Consider the following 25,249-nt stretch of genomic DNA (forward strand, 5'->3'; position numbering starts at 1 on the left):
AAAGATGAAGTCTCAGCCTGGATACTGACTCAAGGAAGGCCCTGACCCAGTCCAGGCCTCTGTTTCTTTGTGTACAAAATGAGAAAGAGGAGCTAAAACTCCGTATCTTCTCCTGGTCTATCTTCTCTCTATATCAGAGAGAGACACAAAGCTTTCTCATTCCATCTTCTGCATTTCCTTCTGTAGGATGAATTAAATATGCTTTTAAAGTGATGTCAGCCAGGCGTGGTGGCTCATGCCTATAATCCCAGCACTTTGGGGGGCCGAGGCGGGTGGATCACCTGAGGTCAGAAATTCAAGACCAGCCTGGCCAACGTGGTGAAACCCTGTCTCTACTAAAAATATAAAAATTAGGTGAGGATGGTGGTACACACCTGTAATCCCAGTTTCTCAGGAGGGTGAGGCAGGAGAATCACCTGAACCCAGGAGGTGGAGGTTACAGTGAGCCGAGAGCATGCTATTGTACTCCAGCCTGGGCAACAAGAGCAAAACTCCATCTCAACTAAAGTAAACTAAACCAAACTAAACTAAACTAAAATAACATAAAAAATAAAGTGATGTCTACAGGAGAGATGATGTCCCAGGACCCTCCCATCTCTGATATGATCCTTGGGCCTGCTGAGGCCACTTCAGTGAGGAGATACACATGCAGAAGTGTGGTCACCCACAAACAGTTCACTTTCTTTCATGAATATAATGATCCAAGAATCTCAATTCCTGGAATTAGGAGTAGCTACCTGAGAGCCACTCACAAGACTCCTTATGGCGGCCATGCAGGTTCTGCTTACATACCTCCAGTGATGATGAGCTCCCTCACAAGCCAGCCTTGCCCATCTTGTTTAGCTCTGACCCAGAGCCTTCTTCTCCAGTGGAAGACTCCCAAACAGTGGTCCTAAATTTGCCGTCTGAGGCCACAAGGACATGTCTAATCTCTCTTCCTGGAATAGACCCTTCAGGGATTTCACAGAGGTCACATCCTTCTAAATCTGCTCTGTATTCAGGGTAAATAACCCCAGTTTCAAATAGATCCCTCATGGGGCTTTCCTTGAGAAGCTCTCTAATCCTGGTTGATTTCTAAGACATGGTCAGTTATTTAACAAACTTTTACCGACCTCTCCTAGATGCTAAACAGTCCAGATTGTCTCTCTCTCTTTCAAAGATCAGGCCTCAGATCAGAACACAACACCTAGTATGGAGGCTGAGCAGTAAAGGGCTGAAAGACTGGCTTCCTTCCTCCTTATTCTAGCACCTCTAAAGGCACTCTTAATGGGTTGAGATACCACGTTGTTAAATCCTCTTGATCTTAGCCCAGGGTTATCCCTGGGCCAATTCTCAACCATCAGTAGTGGCTCTCTGGGATGCACATTTGAGAAAGATTAGTGAATCTGGGCCCAGGAGAAGAAATGAGACTCGATTCTGCATAAGAGCAATTAATTTTGTGGTCCCCACTGCAAGACCTTAGACTTTCTTTGCTTCTGTCCTTGTTAGGGTTACTTCATTGTCTGGGCCCTGATGCCATCTAGAACATTCAACGGCCCAGCTCTGAATGCCTGGCATCTCTGATACACACACTCAATATCCACTTATAGAAATTGAGGGGACATGTCAAACATGGCACAACTGATGCTCCAAGAAGTTAGGTCATATGTGGAAAAGCAATCTAAACCCTCAGTCTGACTTAGAAGCCTAAGTCCCCTCCAAGACCTGAGCTGCCACTCCCAAGATAAGTGGTTAGGAGACCCTTCAGTCAGCCAGGCACAAGGCCCCAGGTAGGTGCACTGATGGAATCATGCTGACACAATCCCACCCAACCCCTAGAAAGGCCATTTCCTCAGCCTACAGGAAGCACTCATCTGTACATAGGGCTAATAATATCTATTTTCAGACTCACTATGAGGATTAACTAAGATGGCACATGTGAGTGCCTAGCTCAATGCCTGGCACAGAGAGGATGCTTGATAAATAAGTACTACTGTGCTGTGCAGTGTGCTATTAACATTAGCTAGTTTTGCCAAGATAGAATAGGCCAGTGCCTGGGTTGCCACGAAAGCATTTCAAGCATAGAAGTTGAATTCTATTCCCAACAATCTCAGGGCCTATGAGAGCGAGACAGGCCCAGGCCCAGGGGAACAAGCGGCACAGCTGAACTGACCTGAACTCAGCCCAGGGCCAGAGGGGACTCTACCTGCTGGAGAGGCTGGGTAAGCACAAAGAGGGAGGCCTGAATAAACTCCCCAACATCCTCAACAAACACCCACTGCCAAAGTCTGTGGCAACAGCAACAAGAAGCCACCTCAGGGTAGGGCTCTGAGAGCTTGGTCTGGGGCCCAGGCCAGATGGGGCTGAGGCGAGGAGCAGATCTGGGGCCCATGTGCCCAGCAAGCTGTGCCAGCCCAGCCCATACCAGCCCAGCCAAATTTGAGTTATATCAGGAGAACGGATCTGTTAGAAAACTCACCCATCTCTACATATTTGCATATTCTATTTCGGGGTCTTTTCCTTTTTTTCCGTCAGCTTCCTAGAAAAGTTCTTGTGATCACTTCCAACTTCACCTCTGCTGAACTGCAAAAACTCACACTCAATCCCATCTCTCCTCTAACTACTATTCTCTCCCTCACCAGCAAGGTCCCCTGCCCTCTCTGCATCCACTGCCCCTCACCTGTTCAGTCCTCAATCCCTGCTATCTGGCTCCGGTTCCATTGGAATGTCTCCCCAAGGTCACCATGGCACAAGTCAACAAGTCCAAGGTCAGCCCTTCTGTTGCTAGGTTTGTCTGTGGCATCTGACCCCACTGAGCATGCCCGCTTTGTCCAGTTCCTTCCACTCCCTCAGCTTTGCTGACTCCTGCTCTCATCTTCCCAGAAGCAGCGGATCCTGCCCCCGTTCCATGCCTCACATCTATCAGTCACCATTTCCCATAAAGCTGAACTCCTTAGTGGGTATCCCTTTTCCTCTACCTTTCTCTGAAAAGCTTAATTGCCTTCTCACATGACACAGGCCCAGTGTTCAACTTAGAACTTCCTGATCACTACCTCAGCCCAAAGACATCCAACTGTCTTTAATTATACACATCCCCACCTGGCTGTCCCATGGCACCTCATTCCAAATTGTCACCCCAGTCCCTTATTCTTACTGCTGCACCACCATCCGCCCGCTCACATCCTGCCTCCCTTCCCACTTTCAGCCCCCAGAGCTAGTCTGTCCTTCACACCTAGCAGCTCCCCTCCACCCAGCTCCCCTGCAGCAGTTCCAGTTGAGGCTCCCTCCGTGTCCCATCTGGAGGATCCAGCCAGCCTCCTAGCTGGTTGCCTACCCCCAGTCTCACCTCCCACAAATCCAGCCTCCACACAGCTGTCAGATTATCTCACACACAGATCTGGTCCCCCACGGCCCTGCCTGAAGCTGTCTCAGGGGTGCTCTTTGCCCTTAGGATAAAGCCCTAGCTCCTCAGCTGGATCTAAGCCCTCATTATCTCCCATTCCTCCACACTTAAGAGGCCAAAGGCAGTGGGAAGAAGGGCGCCAGCTCTGGAGTAAGACAGACCTGAGTTTCTGGGACCACTTGTCCACTTCCTGCCCATGAGACTGTGGGCAGATGATTTCAACCCTTGGAACCTTGGTGTCCCCACCTGTTCAGTGGAGACAACAGTATACTTGCCTTTCCCAAAGATCTGATACCAATTCTAACTCCTAAAGCCTCTCTACCTCCTCCTCTCCTTCCCCACTGCCACGCTGCCAGGTCAGCCTACCAGCAGTTCTAAGTGGATCACTGCCAGAGCCTCCTCCCCAGCTTCCTCATGCCTGCCCTCCCTTAGCCTTCTACTCCCAATATATTCACCACACAGCAGCCAGAATGACCTTTCTGAAATACACATTGGACTCTCTCCCCTGATGGCCATTCTGTGACTCCCATTGTCCAGGGTTAAGTCTAAACTCCTTACATGCCTTCAAATGATCTAGCCTCTACCCACCCACTTGCCTTGCAAGCCACCCTGACAGACAGGGCTACAGAAGCCAGCTTTGCTCCCCACTCCCAGCCCCCTCCCAGCCCCATATACCTTCCTGCCCAATTCTCCCTTACCCTTCAGGTCTCAGTGTAGTGCCACTTTCTCCATGAAGCTTTCTCTCATCCTCACACTCCCACCCCAGCCCACGTTAGCCCCCCTTCCTGTGAGCGCCACAGCCCCTAGACTTGTCTCACCCAGTTCTCATTAGGCTTTAATGTAATCATCCGTTTGTCCATCTTACCAACAACACAACATTGTCAGAGCAAAGATACCATCATGTTTATCTGGCACAGAGTGGAGGCTCAGTCAATGGTTTTTGAAAGGATAAAAGGCGGCCGGGTGCGGTGGCTCATGCCTGTAATCTCAACACTTTAGGAGGCCGAGACGGATGGTTCATTTGAAGTTAGGAGTTTGAAACCAGACTGGCCAACATGGCGAAACCTCATCTCTACTAAAAATACATAAATTAGCCGGCTGTGATGGCACACGCCTATAGTCCCAGCTACTTGGGAAGCTGAGGCAGGAGCCCAGGAGGCAGAGGTTGCAGTGAGCTGAAATCGTGCCACTCAACTCCAGCCTGGGCGACAGAGCGAGACTCTGTCTCAAAAAAAAAAAAAATTTTTTTAAATAATAAAAAGAAAAAGAAACTATGAAAGGGACAATGGTGAGGAAAGAGTCCTTGGCTCATGGAAAGCCCCAGGCTCAGTGGGGGCACTTATCAGACTCAACATAGACTACTCGACACATGGCCACAGGAAGCAAAGCCAACTTGCCAAGCCCCTGGAGGAAAAAGCCAACAAAGAAGGGAAAGGGAAACCATGGGGATGGCTCTGTTCTGGGAACTGGTATTGGCGGTTGGTCCAAGGGATAGGGCAGGGTGACCCAAATGTTCTGCAGCATAATGGGGTGGGGGAGTTAAGGAACCCCAGCATCTTTGAAGGCAGTCCTCAGAGGCAGGGTGAGAGCTGCCACAGAATGGAAACCAGCTCTGGGCAGGCTGTATCATGGGCACAAGAAGGGCTGTGTCAGCCCCATTTGACCAAGACAGACCCATGAGGATGGGACTGGCCTTTGTTTCCACCACAAACAAGCAAGAGACACTGTGTTCAAAGACAGAGCTTCCTGGTCTTTGCTCTCAACCACAAGTAGGCAGCTGGGCTCCAGGCAGACCACTGAGGCACACAGAAGCCTAGCACTGAGAAGGCCAGTTCTGAATCTTTTCTGTCAATGCAAATAGACAGACTTCTCAAATTTTCTGAAAGAGGCAAAGAATAACATGCTGTTCAGGCCATATCTGGACGTTAAGAGTATCACTGATATACTGGAGGTCATCCAGAGAAATGAACAGGATGTGCTGGGAACCAAAACCAGGACAGGTCAAAGGGGCAAGTCAATGACCCACCATGGCATTCTGTAAGTAATTAAAGCCCCGCTAAGGTAGAAGAGAAAGCGGGCTTGTTCCGAGTGGTTCCTTAGGGCAGAGAGGGGACCAAGGGGTAATGCCCTGGCAAATAGTTAAAGGACAGAATAGGCTGTAAATGGTAAATCTTTTGTTCCTGGAGGAGACAAGCAGAAACCAAACCACCATGACTGGGAATGGTGGAGATGAAACGTCTGCCAAGGCAGAGGGCAGGAACAGACCTCTGAGCCCCTTTCCACCCATGTTATTCCCAAATGAATCAAAACACCATCTGAGGGGAAGAAGTTTTTTCCCAACGAAGTATTCAAAGCACTTAAAACCCACTTTCTCAACTTGGACATGTCTGTGATGCCGCAGGGAACGTCACAGGGAACACCATGCCAAGGGGAACGTGAGTGAGCACAGGCAGATGGAGCAGCAGCTTGGGGGTTGGTGCCCTCTCTTCAATATTAAAGCTGAGCCCTATTCATGTTGGTGTTGTTCTTTAGTATTGCTATTTAACTGCTCTTGTATTTATGCCTTCAGGACAAGGAGCGCCCTGCCTCCTGGCAAAGCTCTGAGGCCCGGATTCTGGCATCATTACAGAACAAGCATCAAAAAATGCTTGGTGGCCGGGCACGGTGGCTCACGCCTGTAATCCCAGCACTTTGGGAGACCGAGGCGGGCAGATCACGAGGTCAGGAGATAGAGACCATCCTGGCTAACATAGTGAAACCCTGTCTCTACTAAAAAATACACAAAACTAACCGGGCGAGGTGGCGGTGCCTGTAGTCCCAGCTACTTGGGAGGCTGAGGCAGGAGAATGGCGGGAACCCGGGAGGAGGAGCTTGCAGTGAGCCGAGATCGCGCCACTGCACTCCAGCCTGGGCGACAGAGCAAGACTCCGTCTCAAAAAAAAAAAAAAAAAAAAGATGCTTGGTGAGAGTAGGCTGGTGGGGTGGACAAGGAAATCTTTGGAAGCCATTGAGAGAGAGAGAAATGTGGAAGGCAAGCTGCCTCCGTTTGCTTCCCATGAAAGTACACCCAGCCACTCCCTAGACTGGACGTCTCGGAAGCATAAGCCTCTTCTGGGCACAGCTGTAATCCAGCAGCCACCCTGAAGATTGGGTCGCAGCCCTGCCCAGCCTTTGGCACATCCTGAGGCTGCCAAACTCCAAAGCCCCAGAGTCTGGGGGCTACGGCTGGAAACTTCTCCCAGAAATGAACATGGGTATCTCACAGCATCCCATGATGTGGCGTCTAAAATCCTTCATCCAGGGCCCAGAACCAGGGGCCAGCCCTGCTCCGAGGCCACAGCATCAAGACCAGTACACCTTGTTTGCCCCACTGCCTCCACCAACTCAGATCAGCCAGAAGGGTCAAGAACTGGACAAAGCAGAAGAGTTGACCATCAGGTAGGTATATTGGGGGAGGGAGAGATGGAGGCAACTTCATGAGTGCCTCCCATGGGCAGCAGCCTCTGCAACTTGCTGGGGGTTCAGGGGAAGCAGGGAGTTCATGGGGCTCCTCCAGCAAAGATGAGCTCCAGGGCTGCTTGGATGTCCCCACTGGTGGCCTGCAGGGCCCGCAGGCTCAGCTCATCGTCCTGGATGCCCATGTCACGTAGCTGCTGTAGCTGGGGCTGCCACTGGCTCTGTGGAAAAATAGGAACGGGCAGAAGCTGTTAGCTGGGACCCAGTGAAGACTCACTTAGGTCTGTGCTTTCCGGGGAAGGAAAGGAAGATGGGGGAGTCCTCAGCAAAGCTGTTGATGCTGAGTTCCACAGAACACGGTACTTCTAGGAAGACTAAAAGATAGGCTTGAGGGTTAAGAGAACAAATCCAAAGTTTTACAATAAAAAGAGGAAATTCTTGGCATAAGGATCAAAAGAGAATGTACAAATTATTCACTGTCTGAATTCCAAGAGGCTAAATTACTTTCTTTCTCTTGCTGTGTGTACACACACATCAGCAAGATTTTGCTCTTTATGTGATGAGTGTTACAGATTTTTTTCCCAGTTTGCTGTTAGCCTTCGGACTTTGCTACGGTTTTTTGTTTGGTTTGGTTTGCCATGCAGAAATGTTCACCTTTTTTTAAAAGTCTTAAATTTTTGTGGTATATAGTAGGTATATCTATTTGTGGAGTATAAGAGATGTTTTAAATTTTTCGCTTTTACAAACTCAAAATGCAGAACTTTTATTTAATGGCTCCTGGATACTGAGTTTCGGCCAAGAAAGCCCTTTCCTACTATAAGGATTTGAAGAAATTCACCCATATTTTCTTCTAGTACTTTCACAGCTTCATTAATATCTCTATTTCATGACAGCAGGGATGAGCACAATTTAGGGAAAACAATGTGTTCACATGTGGGAAGAAGGCAATGCAAAGGGGAAGAAAAGCAAAGTCAAAGAGGCAGGCAGGAATGAGAACGTGGAGGGCTTAAAAAAAATCCACACAAATCAATTTGAATTCATTTTACAGGCCAGGTGGAACCAGTGAAAGCTTCTGAGCTAGGGAATAAAGTAAATAGGCATCTAGCAACAGGGGAGATGCAAAAATGGAGAAGACAAGTCATTCACACATCCTGCTCCTGTTCCTTTACTGTTCACAAGGACTACATGGAACACTGAAAACCACACAGGCTTGAACGCTATCGTTACAACTTCATGGCCTTTTGACCCCAGACAGGTTCCAGGAATGATGCTCTACCCATTGGCTTACTATATGGAATAGAGAAAAAGAGATGTGAAGCAAACAGCTCATGCATGGAGCTGTGAACTACAATGCTGGCCCCTCAGGTCTGCCCCTTAGCTGCTAGGGTGACCTTTCCCCTCCTTAAAGCCTCCCATGAGCTGGGTGTGGTGGCTCACACCTGTAATCTAGCACTCTGGGAGGCTAAGGTGGGTGAATCACTTGAGCCCAAGAGTTCAAGACGAGGCTGGGCAACATAGGGAGACCCCCATCTCTACAAAAAGTACAAAAAACTAGCCAGGCATGGTGGTGCATACCTGTAGTCCCAGCTACCCAGGAGGCTGAGGTGGGAGGATCACCTGAGCCCAGGAAGTTGAGGCTGCAGTGAGTTGTGATCACACCACTGTACTCCACCCTGGGTGACAGAGTGAGACCCTGTCTCAATCAATCAATCAATCAATCAATCAATGCCTCCCAGGGATCCCTGGTGACTACTACCTCAAGTCATCAAGTCTATTCTCCTCAGGTTGGCATTCAAGCCCCTCACATGTAGGTTCCTGCTCTCTTTCTCTGGCCCCATCTGCGGATCTTCTACACTGGACACTGCATCCTAGCCTCGTAGTTTTGAGTACATCACACATACCTCCACACGTGCACAAACAGGTAGCTGTCTTCACCTGGAAATCATCCCCTTCCTACCTCAAACACCCCCTCCCTGGTTAGCTAACTTCTAATTCTTCTGACAATCAGCTTAAATACCCCTCCCTCAGAAAAGTTTTGCCTGATCCTTACTTCAAGGAGCTGGGCTTCTTGCCTTGTTGCTCCCCAGCTCAGTACCTGCCTGGTGCCCCTCCATGGCAGGGATGAGAACCAGCTTGCCTCTAGCCCAGCATCTGGACTCCGGCCTAGTATATATATGCTCAGTCAATGCTCACTGAATGAATGAATGAAATCGCCATGATTATCTAAGCCAGGTGGTCTAGGGAGTCAAGCCATGGTCAGTAGGGGCAGGAGAAGCCATAGTGACCACTGTGTATGGTCTGAGAGTGTGCCCTTGCTGGGAACACTCTGTACCTGTCCCACTGCCATGCTCCAGCTATTCCCAGAACGAAGCATGCCAGGTGTGAAGGACCCCCAGAGAGCAAAAAAAGGCTGGGCATCCAAAATAACAAGGAAGCCACATGGAAACCAGGAAGTGGGGAAGACTGACCTGAAGGCTGGGCTGCCCAGAGGCCTGAAGGGCATGCTGCAGGGCTTGGCTGAAGAGATCATTGGTGATGGGCGTCCCTGACTGGACACCAGAGGACATTGGTGAGGTCCCTGAGGAATGGCCCTAAAGACAAATCAGTGGTCAGTGCCACCCTCAGAGCCATCTCAATCTTATAGCAGATACTCGCTGTTGTCATATCACCCCATAGTGCTCCTGAGGTACCCAACTTCTGCCTCCCAACAAAGACCTGCCATAAGACAACCAAACAAAGGTACCTAGAAGCTCTCTATGTGGGCAGGAAAGGTTCCATTCTTTTCTGCACTGAGCCCCTTGTCCCAACCTAGGACCCCAGCACTGGGAGAGATGGCCTTGAAAGCTGAAGTGACTTTTCACCCAGAAATGCTTAAGCTGGTGGCGTCTGCTCCCTGCCACGGATGAGGAAGGGCATATTGTGTGAGGGGAGAGTCTTCTGAACTAATAGGAGGGACTACTCAGGACCATATTAAAATCTAGACCTCTGAGTCCTCAAGGCAAGTGAAGCGGAGGTCACTCAAGCTGCAGTAAGAAATCCCCACCAGGAGTCCAGGGTTCAGCTTAAACTAGATCTAGCACCAGGGTCAGCAAAGGCAAATCTATTCTACTGCTGGGGAGCTTGTTCCTTGGGGACCCAGCCTTGATCTTCCAGGCCCTGTCTTCATACCTGGGTGCCAGGAGTCGGTGTGTGAGAGCTGCTCTCCGGAGTGCTGGCCAGGGCCAGGGCGGTGGCCAGCTCACTCTGGGTGATGGGCCGGGGCCCAGCAGCTCCACTGTACCCCAGGGAGGCTGGGCGGGAGCTGGGGGTACTGCTAGAGGGTGTGGACCTGCTGTTCTAGAGAAAGAAGACACTCAGAATCAGGCAAGCAGTACCATGAAACTCCCAGATGAACTTCACCCACCTCCAGGAATAGTTCTTGGGGAAACTCTTAAGCTCGCAGGTTCAGAAAGGAATCCCAAAGCAGAAATAGTATGACATGGTCTTGGCCCCCCAGTGGCCTGTGTCCACCTCCCAGCCTTGGGAGTGCCAGGTCCCAGGATGCAGCTCATTCCCAGCACCATCTCCCCCAAATGGCAGGCAGGCAGGCAGTCCACTTACTGGGTGAAAGTCGTCCTCATCATCCGAGAGCCCTTCAAACAGGAAGCCACCTGGAGGAGGACGAACAGATTTCAGGAGGAAGAACAGAAAGGCACAGGCGCAGCTCCAGAATCTCAGCTCAAGTTACTCTCCAAATTCATATTTTCATCTCTCCCCTCGGAAAATTACAGGACAGATGCACTTCCTGACTCAAACCGAGAGTTCCCAAGGAACGCCCTCTGCCAACGCTATACATAGCTGCTGAGTAAAGCAAATTCCTGGGCCACTGCCGGCTCCTAAGGGGCCCATATTACGCTATTCAGGGGCTCACCTGGCATATCCCGGTATGAGCTGGAGGGCATGCTCCGGGAAGAGGAGTCAGTCCCTGGCATTGGGGCACTGCCTGCTACCGAGTGCAGAACCAGGACAATGGCATTGACGAGGGCTGGGTGAGCAGGCACCAACCTAGGACAGAAGCAGGAAGAAACCCAAGGGTGACTCCAAAAGAGCACCCTCGACCATGACAAGAGTTCTGGGTGCCCTCTCACAACAATGCAGCCACCTGTGCCTGCCCTCAAATTCCTCGGTCTTCAGCATCTTCTGCCAGGAAGATTTATCCTCCTGCTGATCTGCCCCCAGCAACGGGAGCAAGGCCTTCAATTCCTGGGTCCACTGCAGATTCTTCACCCTCTCCGTAGGCAAGGCATCATGGGAAAGGTGCAGCCTGGGAGGCTCAGGGTTCTGGCCTGAGCACATGAGGAGCCTCTGGTCTAGGCACCACTACTACATCAGGCAACCCTGGACAGGTCCCTTCTCTTCCCAGGGTGGGGCTGTTTTCTTCACTTGCAAAATGAGGACATGTCCTTTCCAGCTTTGACACTTTATGGATCTGTACACCTGCTTCTCCTTTCACCAGTTTAAAATCCTTGGAAAGCTCCCTAATTTCTACCAAACGAAACCTAAACTGGGCCTGGCAGGCAAGATCCTTTCCCTCAGAATCCTGCTTCCTCCCAACACTCTTGACAAAAGCCCTGCTCTTGGGCTTTGCTCTTTCTCACCTCCTGACGTATTTACAGGGTAGACTTGGTGACAGACCATGGATGGGCTCCCAGAGCAGACTGCAGGGTGACAATTAGCACATGAGGAGAGAGAAGGTACCCTGTAATAGGACAGGTACACTTACGTATCAAGCATATTGGGATCAGCGAAGACAGAGAAGAGGTCCTTGTCCTGGAGAACCCCTGAAAAAGAGCAGAGCTCACCTCAGGGAAAGGAAATCAGCCAGATCCACGAGGGAGAAGAGGCTTTGTGTCTCAGAGCAACCAGCTCAACAGGGACACAGGACAACAAGCCAATCTTCATCAGAAGTAGAGGAAACAAAACACCAAGCAACATAATTCAGGTACTCTCGATCTTGCTCTAGGGAGGATGGTCCCCAGCTCTCCACCTCCCCCTGCACTTCAGTCACATCACAGACTGGCTACCAACACACCTGTCTCTTTCTCCCGTATCTCTGGGCTCTTCCCTTACTCAAGGTGTGCAAGACGCCTTCCCTGATTGCTGTGATGTGGGCTAACTGCTGTCCTCATTTGGCATCCTCATACCCTTAATTACGATGTTAGTTAGGCCATTATCTCTCTGTGGGACTGAGAGCTCTTAAAGCGCTGGGTATATCAGACACACCTTGATTACTCTCCCTCTTCCCACAAGACCAGTCATTCTTCAAAAGATAGTCTAAGTCTCTTTAGAAGAACTGTCTTCTCCTGTTTTCTTCTTTTCCGACAACTCCTATTTCCGCAAATTCAGTCCCGCACTTACCAAGAGCAATGGGGTCACTGCTGAGGCCTGGGGTGGCCACAATGATCTGATCCAGAGATTCCTTATTGCTGAGCATCTTAAAGACCTGCAGGAGAAATGGGGAGGGCTGAGCACTCCAACCAACTCAATGCACTCATCAAATGCCCACATTGTGCTGAGGACTTCCTCCCTTTAAGTGCTTGCATGTACATCACCACAATGGAACAATAGCCCCAGAAACAGATGAACCTCTTTTTGGTCTAAGATCGTAGCTTACTGGAGGGGAAACAAACAATTAAAAAAAAAAAAAAGAAAAAAAAAAGGCAAGACCACAGTAAACCTTCAAATCTCTGTGCTCCTTTTCCCCACCTACAGTTTAATGCTTCCAAAATAAAAGCTCTCATTACAAGCCCAGTAACAAAGGTTTCTCTAGGTTCCAAAAGTCCTTTTCAATCTCTGTACAATTACTATTTCATATTTGTATATATTGCTAAGTTCACAGCTGTACTAATTTTGCCTCTCAACTCTCCTACAGAGAGACATCAGCCCACTTCCCCAGTAAGGACAACTAGGTCAAGGGGCAATAAGCAGGCAGTTCAGCCAAAGTCAAAGAACAAGGTCCAGCAGAAACAGTATGTGGATCTTTTGGCTGTCACCATACGGGCAGGTTGTATGGTTATCATTAGAGGGAATCAGCAATGCCTGACTGAGACAGGCTCTTTGGGGAAAGACAGGGCTCCACTGAGGCCCACAGACATGGCAAAAACTCCCCAAGGAACTCTTGGTTGTCATGGAAACGGGCTTCCAGCTCCCACTCCACACCACTCGCCAGCCAGCGTTCACACCCTCTCCTACAGTCCTGGCTGGGGGCCGTGGCACACACTCACCGCTTCCCTGTAAGAGGAGCTGCTGTGCAGGGCAGTGTGCAGCACCCGGAACTCTCTCATGGCAGCCACTTTGTCCACAGGTTCTGGCGGACAAGACACTCAGAGTTACCCTACAGCACAGGCCCTGTCTCTTCCACAGACATGGTAACATCATTTCAATGTGCCAAGGAGCAGCCTGGTCTGTGCATTCCCTTCTCTCATTACCCCTTAAGAATGTGAGTGCCCACTCAGAAAAACCCATTTGTGCCACGGATGTGAAAACTGCTAGTAAGCATCTTTACGTTCTCTTGTAAGCATCTTCCACAGATAAACAAATTCAAGTTGTGGCAGAGGAGAATCTTACCACGTGAAAAACAGTGCTCTGATCAACATCCCACTGCAGGAATTCCAGACTAATAACATTGGGTTGTCGGTGTTTTTGCCTTTGTTTTTCAGACACAGTCTCATCTCTTGCCCAGGCCGGAGTGCAGTGGCGCAGTCTCGGCTCACTGCAACCTCCACCTCCCTGGTCGAAGCGACTCTCGTGCCTCAGCCTCCCGAGTAGCTGGGATTACAGGTGTGCAATTATCCACTCTTGGATAATTTTTGTATTTTTAGTAGACACGGGGTTTCACCATATTGGTCAGACTGGTCTCAAACTCCTGACCTCAAGTGATCCATGTGCCTTGGCCTCCCAAAGTGCTAGGATTACAGGCGTGAGCCACCATGCCCCGCCCTGGGTCACACTTTTTAAAGTATGGTTATCCTCATGAAGGACCACTACTTGTGACTGTACTGACTGTGTACTGCCCTACTCCAGGGGCACCACTCCCAAAGCAAGGTCAATAGCACCCCTGGGGTTCAGTGTGGCAGCCACATCCTTATCGACAGTCCTGATCATGAGGCTGTCTTTTGAAAAATAGTCACCGTAAGTAAATTACCTAATTTATTCATTCAACAAACATGTACTAAGCATTTACTCCATGCCTGACTTTGGACAAGGAACTAGAATGTGAAAAATAAGAACCCCTGCCGTCAAGGAACTCTTACGGCAGTAGGAGAAATGAGACTACATCAAACACATAATTACAAAATGCCATGCTGAGGACCTCAACAGAGATGTGGATCCCAGCTAGGGCACCAGGAACACAAAGGCAGACAGCCACCACTGAGAGGGAGGGTAAAGACAGAGAGCTGCCTCCCAGAGGAGACCATTTGAAATGGGTATCAAAGAGAGAGCTGATATTTACTGGGGGGTGAAGGTATTCCAAGCCTAAATGAGAACATGTGCAAAGGCATGGAAGAATAAAAGAATGTGGTGCTTTGAACAAACAGCAAGTCATTCTTTGTGGCTGGAGCTTGGGGTACACATCCCAGCTCAAACAGCAGGCTAATAAGGTGAGGTCCTGAAGGGATTTGTAACCTGCCATGGAGAACCACCAAAGGGATCCAGCTGGGAAGACAGATAACAATGGGTTCTCCTCCTACAGACCCTAATCTGTGGGAGAACACGAAACGTGATTCCTTTGTGAAGAAAAGCACTCAAGGAGAAAATATCTAAAACACTGTCACAAGACAGTTTCTTCACAGATCTAAGAGTTTATTGTAACCTTCCAATAAAAAGGTCATTTGTTTCAAAAATAATCCTCCAGGTAGAAGGTGGGAGGAAAAGGACTCTTAATATCTTAAGCCAGTATTCAGCTAAGAGTCATGGCTGTCACTGTAAGACCTCTGAGCTAAATTCATCCTTTGAAAGTGGAAGGCAGCCAGCCCAGTGGAAATGGTTTTCCTCTTGAGCCAGGAAAACCCCTGGTCCATATCCCAGCTCTTGCATTCACTTTCTAAGTAGCTGACCTTGAATAAATGTCTTTCTAACCCTTTTCTTCCTCCATAAGATGCTAATGCTGTTACCTACCCTGCAGGGCCACTGTAATGATTAAATGAGGTATAAAAGGGAAAAAACCTGGCTCACAGAAGCCACAAATGTTATTTTCCTTCTGTTAATGCCCTCCAGCCAAAGAGCTGAGGGGCATATCTGTATTTAAACTAGTTGGGCGTACTGCTCAGTACAGAGAGAAGAATGAACACCATAGGAAACCATGGGCTGTCTCAGTAAGAGGATATTAGAAAGGACTTCTTGGGTTTTTTTTTTGAGACAGAGTTTCGCTCTTGTTGCCCAGGCTGGAGTACAATGGCATGATCTCGGCTCATGGCAACTTCTGCCTCCCGGGTTCAACCGATTCTCCTGCCTCAGTCTCTCAAGTAGCTGGGATTACAGGCATGCACCACCATGCCCGGCTTATTTTTTATTTTAAGTAGAGACGGGGTTTCTCCATGTTGGTCAGGCTTGTCTCGAACTCCCGACCTCAGGTGATCTGCCCGCCTCGGCCTCCCAAAGTGCTGGATTACAGGCATGAGCCGCTGAGCCCGGCCAGAAAGGACTTCTTACACGATTTTGGCTTTGTCTGAGTGATTTGCGGAAAAATTTAAAGAAGTGAGGTTTTACTCCGGATAGGATGCTTTCGGCAGTGGGAGTGATTTTATAATTGAGTATTTTAATAACTCTTACCTAGAAGGAAGGAAAACTAGAGCAAGGTGGAAGCTGTAATTGGCAAAGAAGCAGCTATTACTCTCATCAGCCGAGATAGAAAGATACTTGGTCACTTTTGTGATTTGGATAATGCTCATGTTTTTGTCTCTGTTCAGCAATGATAGGGATCTTGTTTTTGTCTTAATCCATAGTGGTCTCAGAGTGGCCTTGACTGATATTGGGGATCTGTACAATTGTTCATGTTCCCCAAAAGGACTCTAAGGCCTGGCTGTGAATGCCAGGCCAACCTCTGGATGTCAGGAACTCCGTTCCTCTTTCTCACTTCCCATCAGAGTATGAAAGACATTTTTGTCTTTTACGGTTAGAACTGAAAGGGGGGTAAATTTCAAACTGATAACTAGTCACAGCAATCATGAACATTATAAAAAGATGTCAACCTGCCAGTTTAACAAAGCTAATCTCTTTTACACAGCTTAGCTTTATTCTTGGGGAGGCTTTTAAAATACACATGCAAAATTTAAATCATGAATTCCAAGCACCTTCTATTTATAAACCAAAAAGGCATCCGAGGCTTTGTATATTTTCTCCAAGAGCTATTTAAATACTCTTTGAATATCTTCAGGAAAATAAATTACCAGTATAGCAAGAGCAGTTAGCTGACTGAACAAATCACCACCTGAGGCAGTTTGTAGGAAGATTTGTTAACAAGGGAACAAACTGGGGCATTAGGAAAGTGCCAAAAGTTTCCAGTTTTTTTCTAATGAGAACAACAATAACAAAAGGATACAAAGTTTACTTTGTATCACTGAAAAATAAACTGTTAACTTAAAGGAGTTTAGGTAGACACAAACTCACTATCCCATTAGGAAACAGTGGATGACAAACTTAGAAAGTGGAGAAACAGTCAGGAATGGTGCCTGTACTTTGGGAGGCTGAGGTGGGGCGGATGGCTTGGGTCAGGAGTTCGAGACCAGGCTGACCAACATGGAGACACCTCGTCTCTACTAAAAATACAAAAATTAGCTGGGCGTGGTGGCACATGTCTGTAATCCCAGCTACTCAGGAGGCTGAGGCATGAGAATCACTGGAACCCGGGAGGTGGAGGCTGCAGTGAGCCAAGATCAAGATTGTGCCACTGCACTCCAGCCTGGGCAACAGAGTGAGACTCTGTCTCAAAAAAAAAACAAAAAACAAAAAACAAAATGGAGAAACAAATCTCCCATTAGTGATACCAGCAGTAAGAAGGTCAAAATTGGACTCTGTTTATCAGCATGGTCTAATCCAATAAGTAATAAAGATATCATTTATCATCAGCTCAGTAAATCATCCCTTTGTTCCACCCAGGCTTGTGTCTCAAGAACACACAGACCTTTCCCTTGCAGATATTACAGAAACTCTGCCTGCTTAAGGGCTGACCCTCACTCACCTGGTTTCTGATCAGGTTCGGGCCAGGACTTCCGCAGAACATGGACGGTGGACCCAGGTTGAATGCCATAGAAGTCAAGTGTCTGGTCATCTTTTAGCTTCCGACCACAGTAGATCAGATCTAAAAAAAGAACTGTCCACTTACATTTTGCTCCTCAAAACAAATTTAGATAGTTTTTGTTCCCTGAGAACCTTATTTTGATTGGATAGATAGCTGGAGAATGATACATGTTTTAAAAGATACTCTTATTTAATAACTTAATACTTTTTCTTTTTTTTTTTCTGAAACAGGGTCTTACTCTGTTGCCCAGGCTTGAGTGCAATGGCACCATCACGGTTCACTGCAGCTTCAATCTCCTGGGCTCAAGCAATTCTCCCGCCTCAGCCTCCTGACTAGCTGGGACTATGGGTACATGCCACTACACCCAGCTAATTTTTGTAGTTTTTTGTAGAGATAGGGTTCTGCCATGTTGCCCAGACTAGTCTCTTAACTCCTGGGCTCAAGGGATCCTCCTGCCTTAGCCTCACAAAGTGCTGGGATGACAGGCGTGAGCCACCACGTCTAGCCAATTAAATACATTTTAACAACTATTTGCAAATATAAACTCATAAAATGGACTTACATAGAATCTGGCCAGATATGGTAGCTCACACCTATAATCCCAGCACTTTTGGTGCCTGGCCAACATGGCGAAACCCTGTCTCTACTAAAAATACAAAAATTAGGGCCGGGCACGGTGGCTCACACCTGTAATCCCAGCACTTTGGGAGGCCGAGGTGGGTGGATCACCTGAGGTCAGGAGTTCAAGGCCAGTCTGGCCAAGATGGTGAAACCTCGTCTCTACCAAAAATACAAAAATTAGCCAGGCATGGTGGAAGACGCCTGTAATCCCAGCTACTCAGGAGGCTGAGGCAGGAAAATTGCCTGAACCTGGGAGAAAGAGGTTACAATGAGCTGAGATCGTGCCACTGCACTCCAGCCTGGGTCACAGAGCGAGACTCCGTCTCAAAAAAAAAAAGAGGATTCACATAGAATCTATCCATAGAAAAGCTCTAGAGTTTAACATTGTGGAGACTGCCCAATTTAAATCAATGGAAAAACAACAAAATAGGATGAACCCAATCCAGGTATGACTGAAAACATCTTTTTTGCCAGTTGGATCCTTTAGCTATTATAAATTACCTTTCCAGTATAATTTAATTATATTTAAATTCCTCCCTCCTCCACCTGGACTGCTCACGCCATTTTCATTTTCTTTTTTACTGCCTTTCTTTTAACCAATCAACCAAGCAAATCCTCCTAATCATCCCTTAAGACCTACCTCAAATATACTGAGGAGCCTCCCCTGACCAACTTCTCCCTCCCTAACTCACCCCAAACGTCTGTTCTTTCAGAAAAAGAATTCACAATGTTGGCCAGGAGCGGTGGCTCATGCCTGTAATTCCAGCAGTTTGAGAGGCCAAGGCGGGCAGATCACAAGGTCAAGAGTTCAAGACCAGCCTGGCCAACATGGTGAAACCCCATGTCTCTGCTAAAAATATAAAAATTAGCTGGGCATGGTGGCACATGTCTGTAATCCCAACTACTTGGGAGGCTGAGGCAGGAGAATTGCTTGAACTGGGACCCGGGAGACAGAGGTTGCAGTGAGCCACAATCGCAAAACTGCAGTCCAGCCTGGGCTACAGAGCAAGACTCCATCTAAAAAATAAATTAAAAAATAATAATAATAAATAAATAAATAAAATAAGACAATGTCATAAAGAACCTGGTGATAAAGTACTTCAGTATAATACATGGCTGAAAATGGCAACCAGTAGTTTCATTATATGATTTGTGTTTCTATTTACCCAACACTCACTTCCCTGGAGTGTTAACATTATGAGGCAACAAATCCCAAGCCCTTACTTTACTCTTGAAATTTCAGAAGTATCCTCCCCTAAAAGAGATCAGAGCAGCAGCCCAACCCCATTCCAGAGAGACTCACCAATCAGCTCAGGGTCTGGAACAGACTCTTGGAGTTTGCCAGCAATAAGCTGCTTCAGAAATGAAATACTATAGCCCCCAAGCGAGTATTCTCCCAGTTCTGTCTCTGGCAACCGAAGAATAGACTTTGGAGCAAGTGGCTGGTCAGCCAGCTTCACCGCCAAGTGCCAGTCTGAGAGAGACATCCTCTCTCTTTCGCGCTCTCTCTTTCTCCCTGTAAAAGAACAAAGCCTCAGTGGTTAAAAGACAGACCACCACCCTACTCCACCTCCACCCACCAAAGGGTTGAATAAAAGACAATTCAATGTGACACTGTTGAAGAAGCACAGGGTGCACCATCAGGAGGCCAGAACTAGAATCTGGGGTTCTCTCTCTACTCATACTGTGATGGACAGCTCTCTAGGCCTCAGTTTCTTCATCCCTAATGTGGACATAAAAACGCCATCCAACCTAATAGGAATGTTATGAAAGAGATCATCTAACCCTCTCCCTTCTGTATGCTCCTTTTCCCAATTTTCTTCAACTCTTGCTTGAACCAGTAGAACAGCTTTATAACAAGTTCCCTAACTCTTGCCTCTCCCTATCTATGCTGCCACCTAACAACCTATCATTCTAAAACACAGATCTGATCAAGTCACTTCTTTGCTTAGAACTCTTCCAATGTTGGGCTGGGTGCAGTGACTCATGCCTGTAATCCTAGCACTTTGGGAGGTCTAGACAGGCGGATTGCCTGAGCTCAGGCGTTTGAGACCAGCCTGGCCAACATGGTGAAACTCATCTCTACTAAAAATACAAAAATTAGCCGGGCATTAGTAGTGCACACCTGTAGTCCCAGCTACTTGGAAGGCTGAGGTTGCAGTGAGCCAAGATCTCACTTCACTGCACTCCAGCCTGGGTGACATGAGACTCTGTCACAAAAAATAAATAAATAAAAATTTTAAAAAGCAAGCCAGGGGCGGTGGCTCACACGTGTAATCCTAGCACTTTGGGAGGCTGAGGCGGACGGATCACTTAAGATCAGGTGTTCGAAACCAGCCTGGCCAACATGGTTAAACTACGTCTCTACTATAATAGAAAAAAATTAGCCAGGCGTGGTGGCAGGCGCTTGTAATCAATCCCAGCTACTTGGGAGGCTGAGGCAGGCGAACTGCTTGCATCCGGGATGCGGAGGTTGCAGTGAGTCCAGGTTGCAGTAAGTCGAGGTTGCAGTGAATCGAGATAGCGCCACTGCCCTCCAGCTTGGGCGACAGAGACTCCGTCCCCGCCCTCCCTCCCCCACCCCACAAAGACATCTTCCAATGCCTCCAAACCATCTATATAAATTAAGTATAAACTTCATTGCCTGGCTTACAAAACTCCCTACCAGGCTCCTTCCCCAACAGAGCCCTACCCTGCCAGGGGCCTCCACAACATGTAAGTACACACTCATAACAAAGCTCTCCCCTATTTTACACCTCTGCTCATCTAACTCTGCAAGTAATTTCTCTTCCCTTTTTGGCCTCTTAGCAAACTCCCACCGAAACCAAAACAGATTCAACACCCTCAGTCCCCTCTCTTTCCTCTGTTGTTCCCACATCCCCTCAGAACAAAAGGGCTACAAATATCTGCCTGCTCCTTCTTCCACCCCAATTCTTGAAGGCCCTTGGAAACAAAAGACTAAAGTTTTCCTCATCCTTGTCCTCATACCTGGCATATATGGACCCCAGAAAATAAATCAGAAACTCTTACGGCGGAAGAATCTTGCAAAGCAAGATAAGTTCTTGTTATAGTCATCATTATTGCTTCCAAAGAGACCTCTGGTAGGGAAGAGGAGAGAAAAGGCTGTGAAGCTGCCTAGCAGACCTTAAAGCATCCTCAAGGTACCTTCCACCTCAAGTTTATGCCAGAAGGAGGTCGTTTTATATACCACGTCTCACTTAATCCTCACAACGGTTCCCTGCGGCAGGCATTAGCCACATTTTAAGGATGAGGGAACCAAGACTCAGTATAAGTCACTGGCCCAAGGTCACAGATCGCTAGTCATGGGGCAGGAGCACTATCCGGTGGCGACCTCACCGCTCCAGTGGGACCAGCTAATTAGCTGACACACATCGAGCCCGCGATGCCCAGGGACCCAGCGCCCTCACCCGTCCCGCGGAAGGAACCCGGCCGCACTGCCGCCGGTGTAAACACTCACTCTGGCCCTCTAGCCGGAAACCGGAAATTCCGCCCTGCATTCTGGGAGTTGTAGTTCCCGCTGTGGAACCCGCCCCCTTATAAACAGCCTAGTTGCAAAGCTTCCGGTTCTAGGGGAGGGCGTGGCTTCCGCGCTCTTTGAAATGTCCGGCGCCGGGGCTACTTGGTGCTTTCGTTGGAGAGGGTCGCATTTCCAGTCATTCTTCAGCCTGGTGATTCCCGCGCTCCCCTGAGGAGCTTATGAAGTACGTCGGTTCTGCCAGGTTGGAACGCGCTGCTGGACACTCGGCCGTAAGGCGGATCCTGAATCCCCTCCCACTCCGACCCTTCCCTCCAGAAGGACCTGTTCCCAAGAGGCCCCTTAAGACACATCCCAGGGGTTTCCCACGGCCCTCACGATGAAAACTGCTGTCCGCTGGTGCTGGCAGCGTCTTCTGTGCTCCTCGCCGCTGACTTCCTGCGGCGGGCCTACCTGGGGAGGCATACCGGGAACCGGACGATGACGCCCTCCAAAAGTTGGGTCCTTGAGGAGAGCTACTAACTTGGGTTCCTGGTACACCCTCTACATGCAGTGGTGAAGCTTATCTAACAGTCATTCATAGAATCAGTTTGGGGAGGGGAATTTTCGCTGAACGCTCATAGAGAAACTGTGTTTTAGGTAACTGAGAAAGTTCTGCACGGTTAAAATTGAACAGAACTTTTTTTGCACAGAAATTAGGATTACCAAAAATACTGAAGAAAGACTACCTCTGATTGGACTCTTCTCAAGGAATTTATAATTCAAGAACTAAAAGAAGGAAGTGATTATATGAAAATACTGAAGTTGATTGTAGCAACTGAAGGCTGATCCTGTGTGGGCAAATGTAAACGCTGAATTCCCACATTCCCATGTACGGCCTGGGATTAGGGCAGCAATTGAGCAGGGTAATGTTACTGAGAGCAAACAGATCGCAGGGTCTGAGAAGGCCTAACATTAAAGGCGGATCACCCCTCTGTTCTCCTAAGTTATGTGGGGGTTTTTGAAATGGCTTTCACTGTCTTCAGGGAGTTTATCTTCATGTATGTTGTGGGCGTATTAGGAACCCAAGGCTGTTCCCAAAGTCTCCCTTTCCCATCCTACCCATTTTTAGATACACCCCCTCTTTCAGTAATCCTTCCTAACCAGATCTACTCCTTCCTTTCCTAAGTTACTTGCACCTGAGCTCCATAATTTATCAAAATTATATATTATGAATACTTTCCTCAGTTTATGATTTTTTTTTTTTTACTCTTAATGGTATAATTTAATCTCATTAAAAAAAATTTTTTTTTGAGACGGAATCTTACTCTGTCGCCCAGGTTGGGTTGGAGTGCAGTAGTGGCTGATCTCGGCTCACTGCACCCTCTGCCTCCCGGGTTCAAGCGATTCTCATGCCTCAGCCTCCCGGGGAGCTGGGACTACAGGCACCTGCCACCACGCCCTGCTCATTTTTGTATTTTTAGTAGAGACGGGGTTTCACCACGTTGTCCAGGCTGGTCTCAAACTCCTGACCTCAGGTGATCCACCCGCCTTGGCCTCCCAAAGTGCAGGGATTACAGGCGGGAGCCACCACGCCCAGCCTGATACTTTGTTTTGATGGTTAGTGCCTTTTGTGTCCTATATAAGAAATCTTTGCCTGCCCTCGTTGTGAAGATAGTACCCTAGTTTTTCTTCTGTGTTATTTTATCTTTCACATTTAGGTCTATGATTAATTTCACATTAATCTTTGTATATGATAGGAGTTAGACATCAAGATTCTTCTCTTCCATATGGGTGTACAGTTGATCCAGCACTATTTAAAAATTTTGTTCCCACTGAATTTCAGTGGCAGCTTTGTCATAAATCCGGTGACTATATATGTCTGGGTCAATTTTTTACTCTATTCTGTGCCATGGGTGTATTTTTCTGTCATTGTGCCAATATCACACGTCTTGATTTCTATAACTTTAGAATAGGTCTTGATATCTGCTAGCCTTTTTCCTTTAAGAGGGGCATGGCTGTTCTATCACCAGTAGATGACAATTGTTAACTTTTGTTTTATGCTTCTAAAAGTATAATTTTACTGAATTTTAAATATATGTATTCAACAAAATTTAGATTACACTGAACATTTGTTTAGTAATCTACATACTTTACTTAGCTTGAATATTTCCCTTGTGCGCAAATATTCTTGAGACTTTTTACTTTGAAATAATTTCAAGTTTACAGTACAGTTGCAAAAATATTACAAAATAATGCCCTCATACCCTTAACCCAAAGTCCTCAGTTGTTAATAGTTTATATTTACCTCATTATTCTTTCTCTCTCACTCTCTCACTATGCATATTGTTCTTTTGTTTTTCCACCCGTTTAAGAGCCAATTACAGACATTACCCTAAGTATTTCATTATTTCCTGAAAACAAGGATGTATTCTATGCCATAGCCACAGTATAACCCAGCAAAATCAAGAAATTAATAAATACAATACTACCATGTAACTTACAATCTCATTCACCTTTCATCAACCATTCCAGTTGGGTAGAGGCTGATTATCTCTCTGCCATTTTCATAAGTTATGTCATAGATGTTCACATCTATCATATCAGTCATTTCTCCAAAGAGCCTTAGTTCCTTTTAGTGAAGAATGAGTGGTATTTAGAAGCCAAGTCTGGCTGCTAGGTGTGTTTATTGTTACTGAGATGTCATTATTTCCAGTCTATCTCAGTGACTAGACTTAGCAAATAAATGAATATATTTCTATTAAATAAATATGTGTGCATATAGATGTGTCTGTTATATATACATATGTATGATCTATATATATGTGAACATATATATGTACACACATATCGAAATATATGTATATATAAAATGTATATATATAAAGTAAGAGTTCATACCAGTAACTCAAATTCCAGTCCAATACCACATATTTTCCTCTAGTCTTCCTCTTCTCTATAATTTTACCTCCCTTCTGCAACAGTAAGAAACTTGATTCTCATTTTCCATGATATACTTGTGTTTTCTCATGTTGAAATTCATGGTACCTGATATGGTTTGGCTCTGTGTCCCCACCCAAATCTCATGTTGAATTGTAGTCCTCAGTGTTGGAGGAGGGGCCTGGTGGGAGGTGATTGGATCATGGGGCAGACTTCCCCCTTGCTGTTCTTAGGATAGTGAGTTCTCACGAGATCTGGTTGTTTAAAAGTGTGTAGCACTTCCCCCTTTGCCCTCTCTGTCTTGCTCTGCCATGCTAAGATGTACTTGCTTCCCCTTCACCTTCTGCCACGATTGTATGCTTCCTGAGGCTTCCCCAGCCATGCTTCCTGTATAGCCTGCAGAACTGTGAGTCAATTAAACCCCTTTTCTTTATAAATTACCTGGTCTCAGGTAGTTCTTTATGGCAGTGCAAGAACAGACTAATACAGTACCATAACAATGGAGCCTCCTCTTTAACTTGATTCTTGAGTCTTTTTGACATAACCCTGGAGATTTTTGATAGCTCCCTGCTATCTAGCATGACAAGAGTTCCTGGCTAATCTTGTACTTCCTGCCCTAGGCATAAAAATTAGCCATTTCTTCAAGAAATTCATATTGTTTTCTGTGGGAAACTGTATATTAAGACCACAATCTGGGCACTAGGGATGCTTATTGCTACTGAATTGTTTGTTACTTGTAAGCCACATTAGTGGATGGAGCTAGAGGGAGATCTCTATCCATAGAGATAGACATAGAGAACATTTATACTGCCACTTCAAAGTCAAGACTACAGAGGTTGGGTTTGGTTTTGGTTTTTGGTTTTATGGGTTGTTTTTTTGTTTTGTTTTTTGAGAGAGGGTCTCACTCTGTTGCCCAGGCTGGAGTGCAGAGGTGCAATCATGACTCACTGCAGGCTTGAACTCCCCGGCTTAAACGATTCTCCCACCTCAGCCTGCCAAGTAGCTGGGACTATAGTTATGCACCACCAGGACCACCTTATTTGTGTATTTTCTATGGAGGCAGGGTTTTACCATGTTGCCCAGGCTGGTCTTGAAT

General features: G+C 47.2%; 1 protein-coding gene across 6 annotated transcripts; it reads right to left on the reverse strand.

Moving 5' to 3' along the window:
• Positions 1-6,805: 6,805 nt before the first annotated feature.
• On the reverse strand, positions 6,806-21,247 carry UBL7 (ubiquitin like 7). Of its 6 annotated transcripts, none has more exons than XM_025390491.1 (12): positions 21,167-21,247; positions 19,377-19,461; positions 19,042-19,254; positions 17,058-17,177; positions 13,102-13,184; positions 12,236-12,320; positions 11,601-11,658; positions 10,749-10,882; positions 10,439-10,488; positions 10,007-10,174; positions 9,307-9,429; positions 6,806-7,059 (listed from the first exon to the last, which is right to left on the reverse strand). In XM_025390491.1, the coding sequence occupies exons 3-12, from the start codon at positions 19,223-19,225 to the stop codon at positions 6,922-6,924; spliced, it is 1,143 nt and encodes a 380-aa protein (XP_025246276.1). In that variant the 5' UTR covers positions 19,226-19,254; positions 19,377-19,461; positions 21,167-21,247; the 3' UTR covers positions 6,806-6,921. The 6 variants fall into 6 exon arrangements, with proteins under 6 accessions (XP_025246276.1, XP_025246271.1, XP_025246270.1 ...); XM_025390486.1 differs by lacking the exon at positions 19,377-19,461 and adding an exon at positions 20,727-20,836 and having other exon boundaries at positions 21,096-21,247; XM_025390485.1 differs by lacking the exon at positions 19,377-19,461 and adding an exon at positions 20,077-20,088 and having other exon boundaries at positions 20,738-21,184.
• Between the last annotated feature and the right edge of the window lie 4,002 nt (positions 21,248-25,249).

This window comes from Theropithecus gelada, chromosome 7a (genome assembly GCF_003255815.1).
Source record: "Theropithecus gelada isolate Dixy chromosome 7a, Tgel_1.0, whole genome shotgun sequence".
Taxonomy (NCBI): Eukaryota; Metazoa; Chordata; class Mammalia; order Primates; family Cercopithecidae; genus Theropithecus; species Theropithecus gelada.

What these genes read in the sequence shown, in the direction of transcription:
- UBL7 (XM_025390485.1), bottom strand. Translation starts at nt 20,816, where the DNA reads ATGATGACTATAACAAGAACTTATCTTGCTTTGCAAGATTCTTCCGCC. An exon ending in GCTCCTCTTACAGGGAAGCG is followed by an intron (nt 12,321 to 13,101) that starts GTGAGTGTGTGC and finishes TTTCTCCTGCAG; the next exon opens with GTCTTTAAGATGCTCAGCAA. An exon ending in CTGGGCAGCCCAGCCTTCAG is followed by an intron (nt 7,060 to 9,306) that starts GTCAGTCTTCCC and finishes ATTTTTCCACAG; the next exon opens with AGCCAGTGGCAGCCCCAGCT.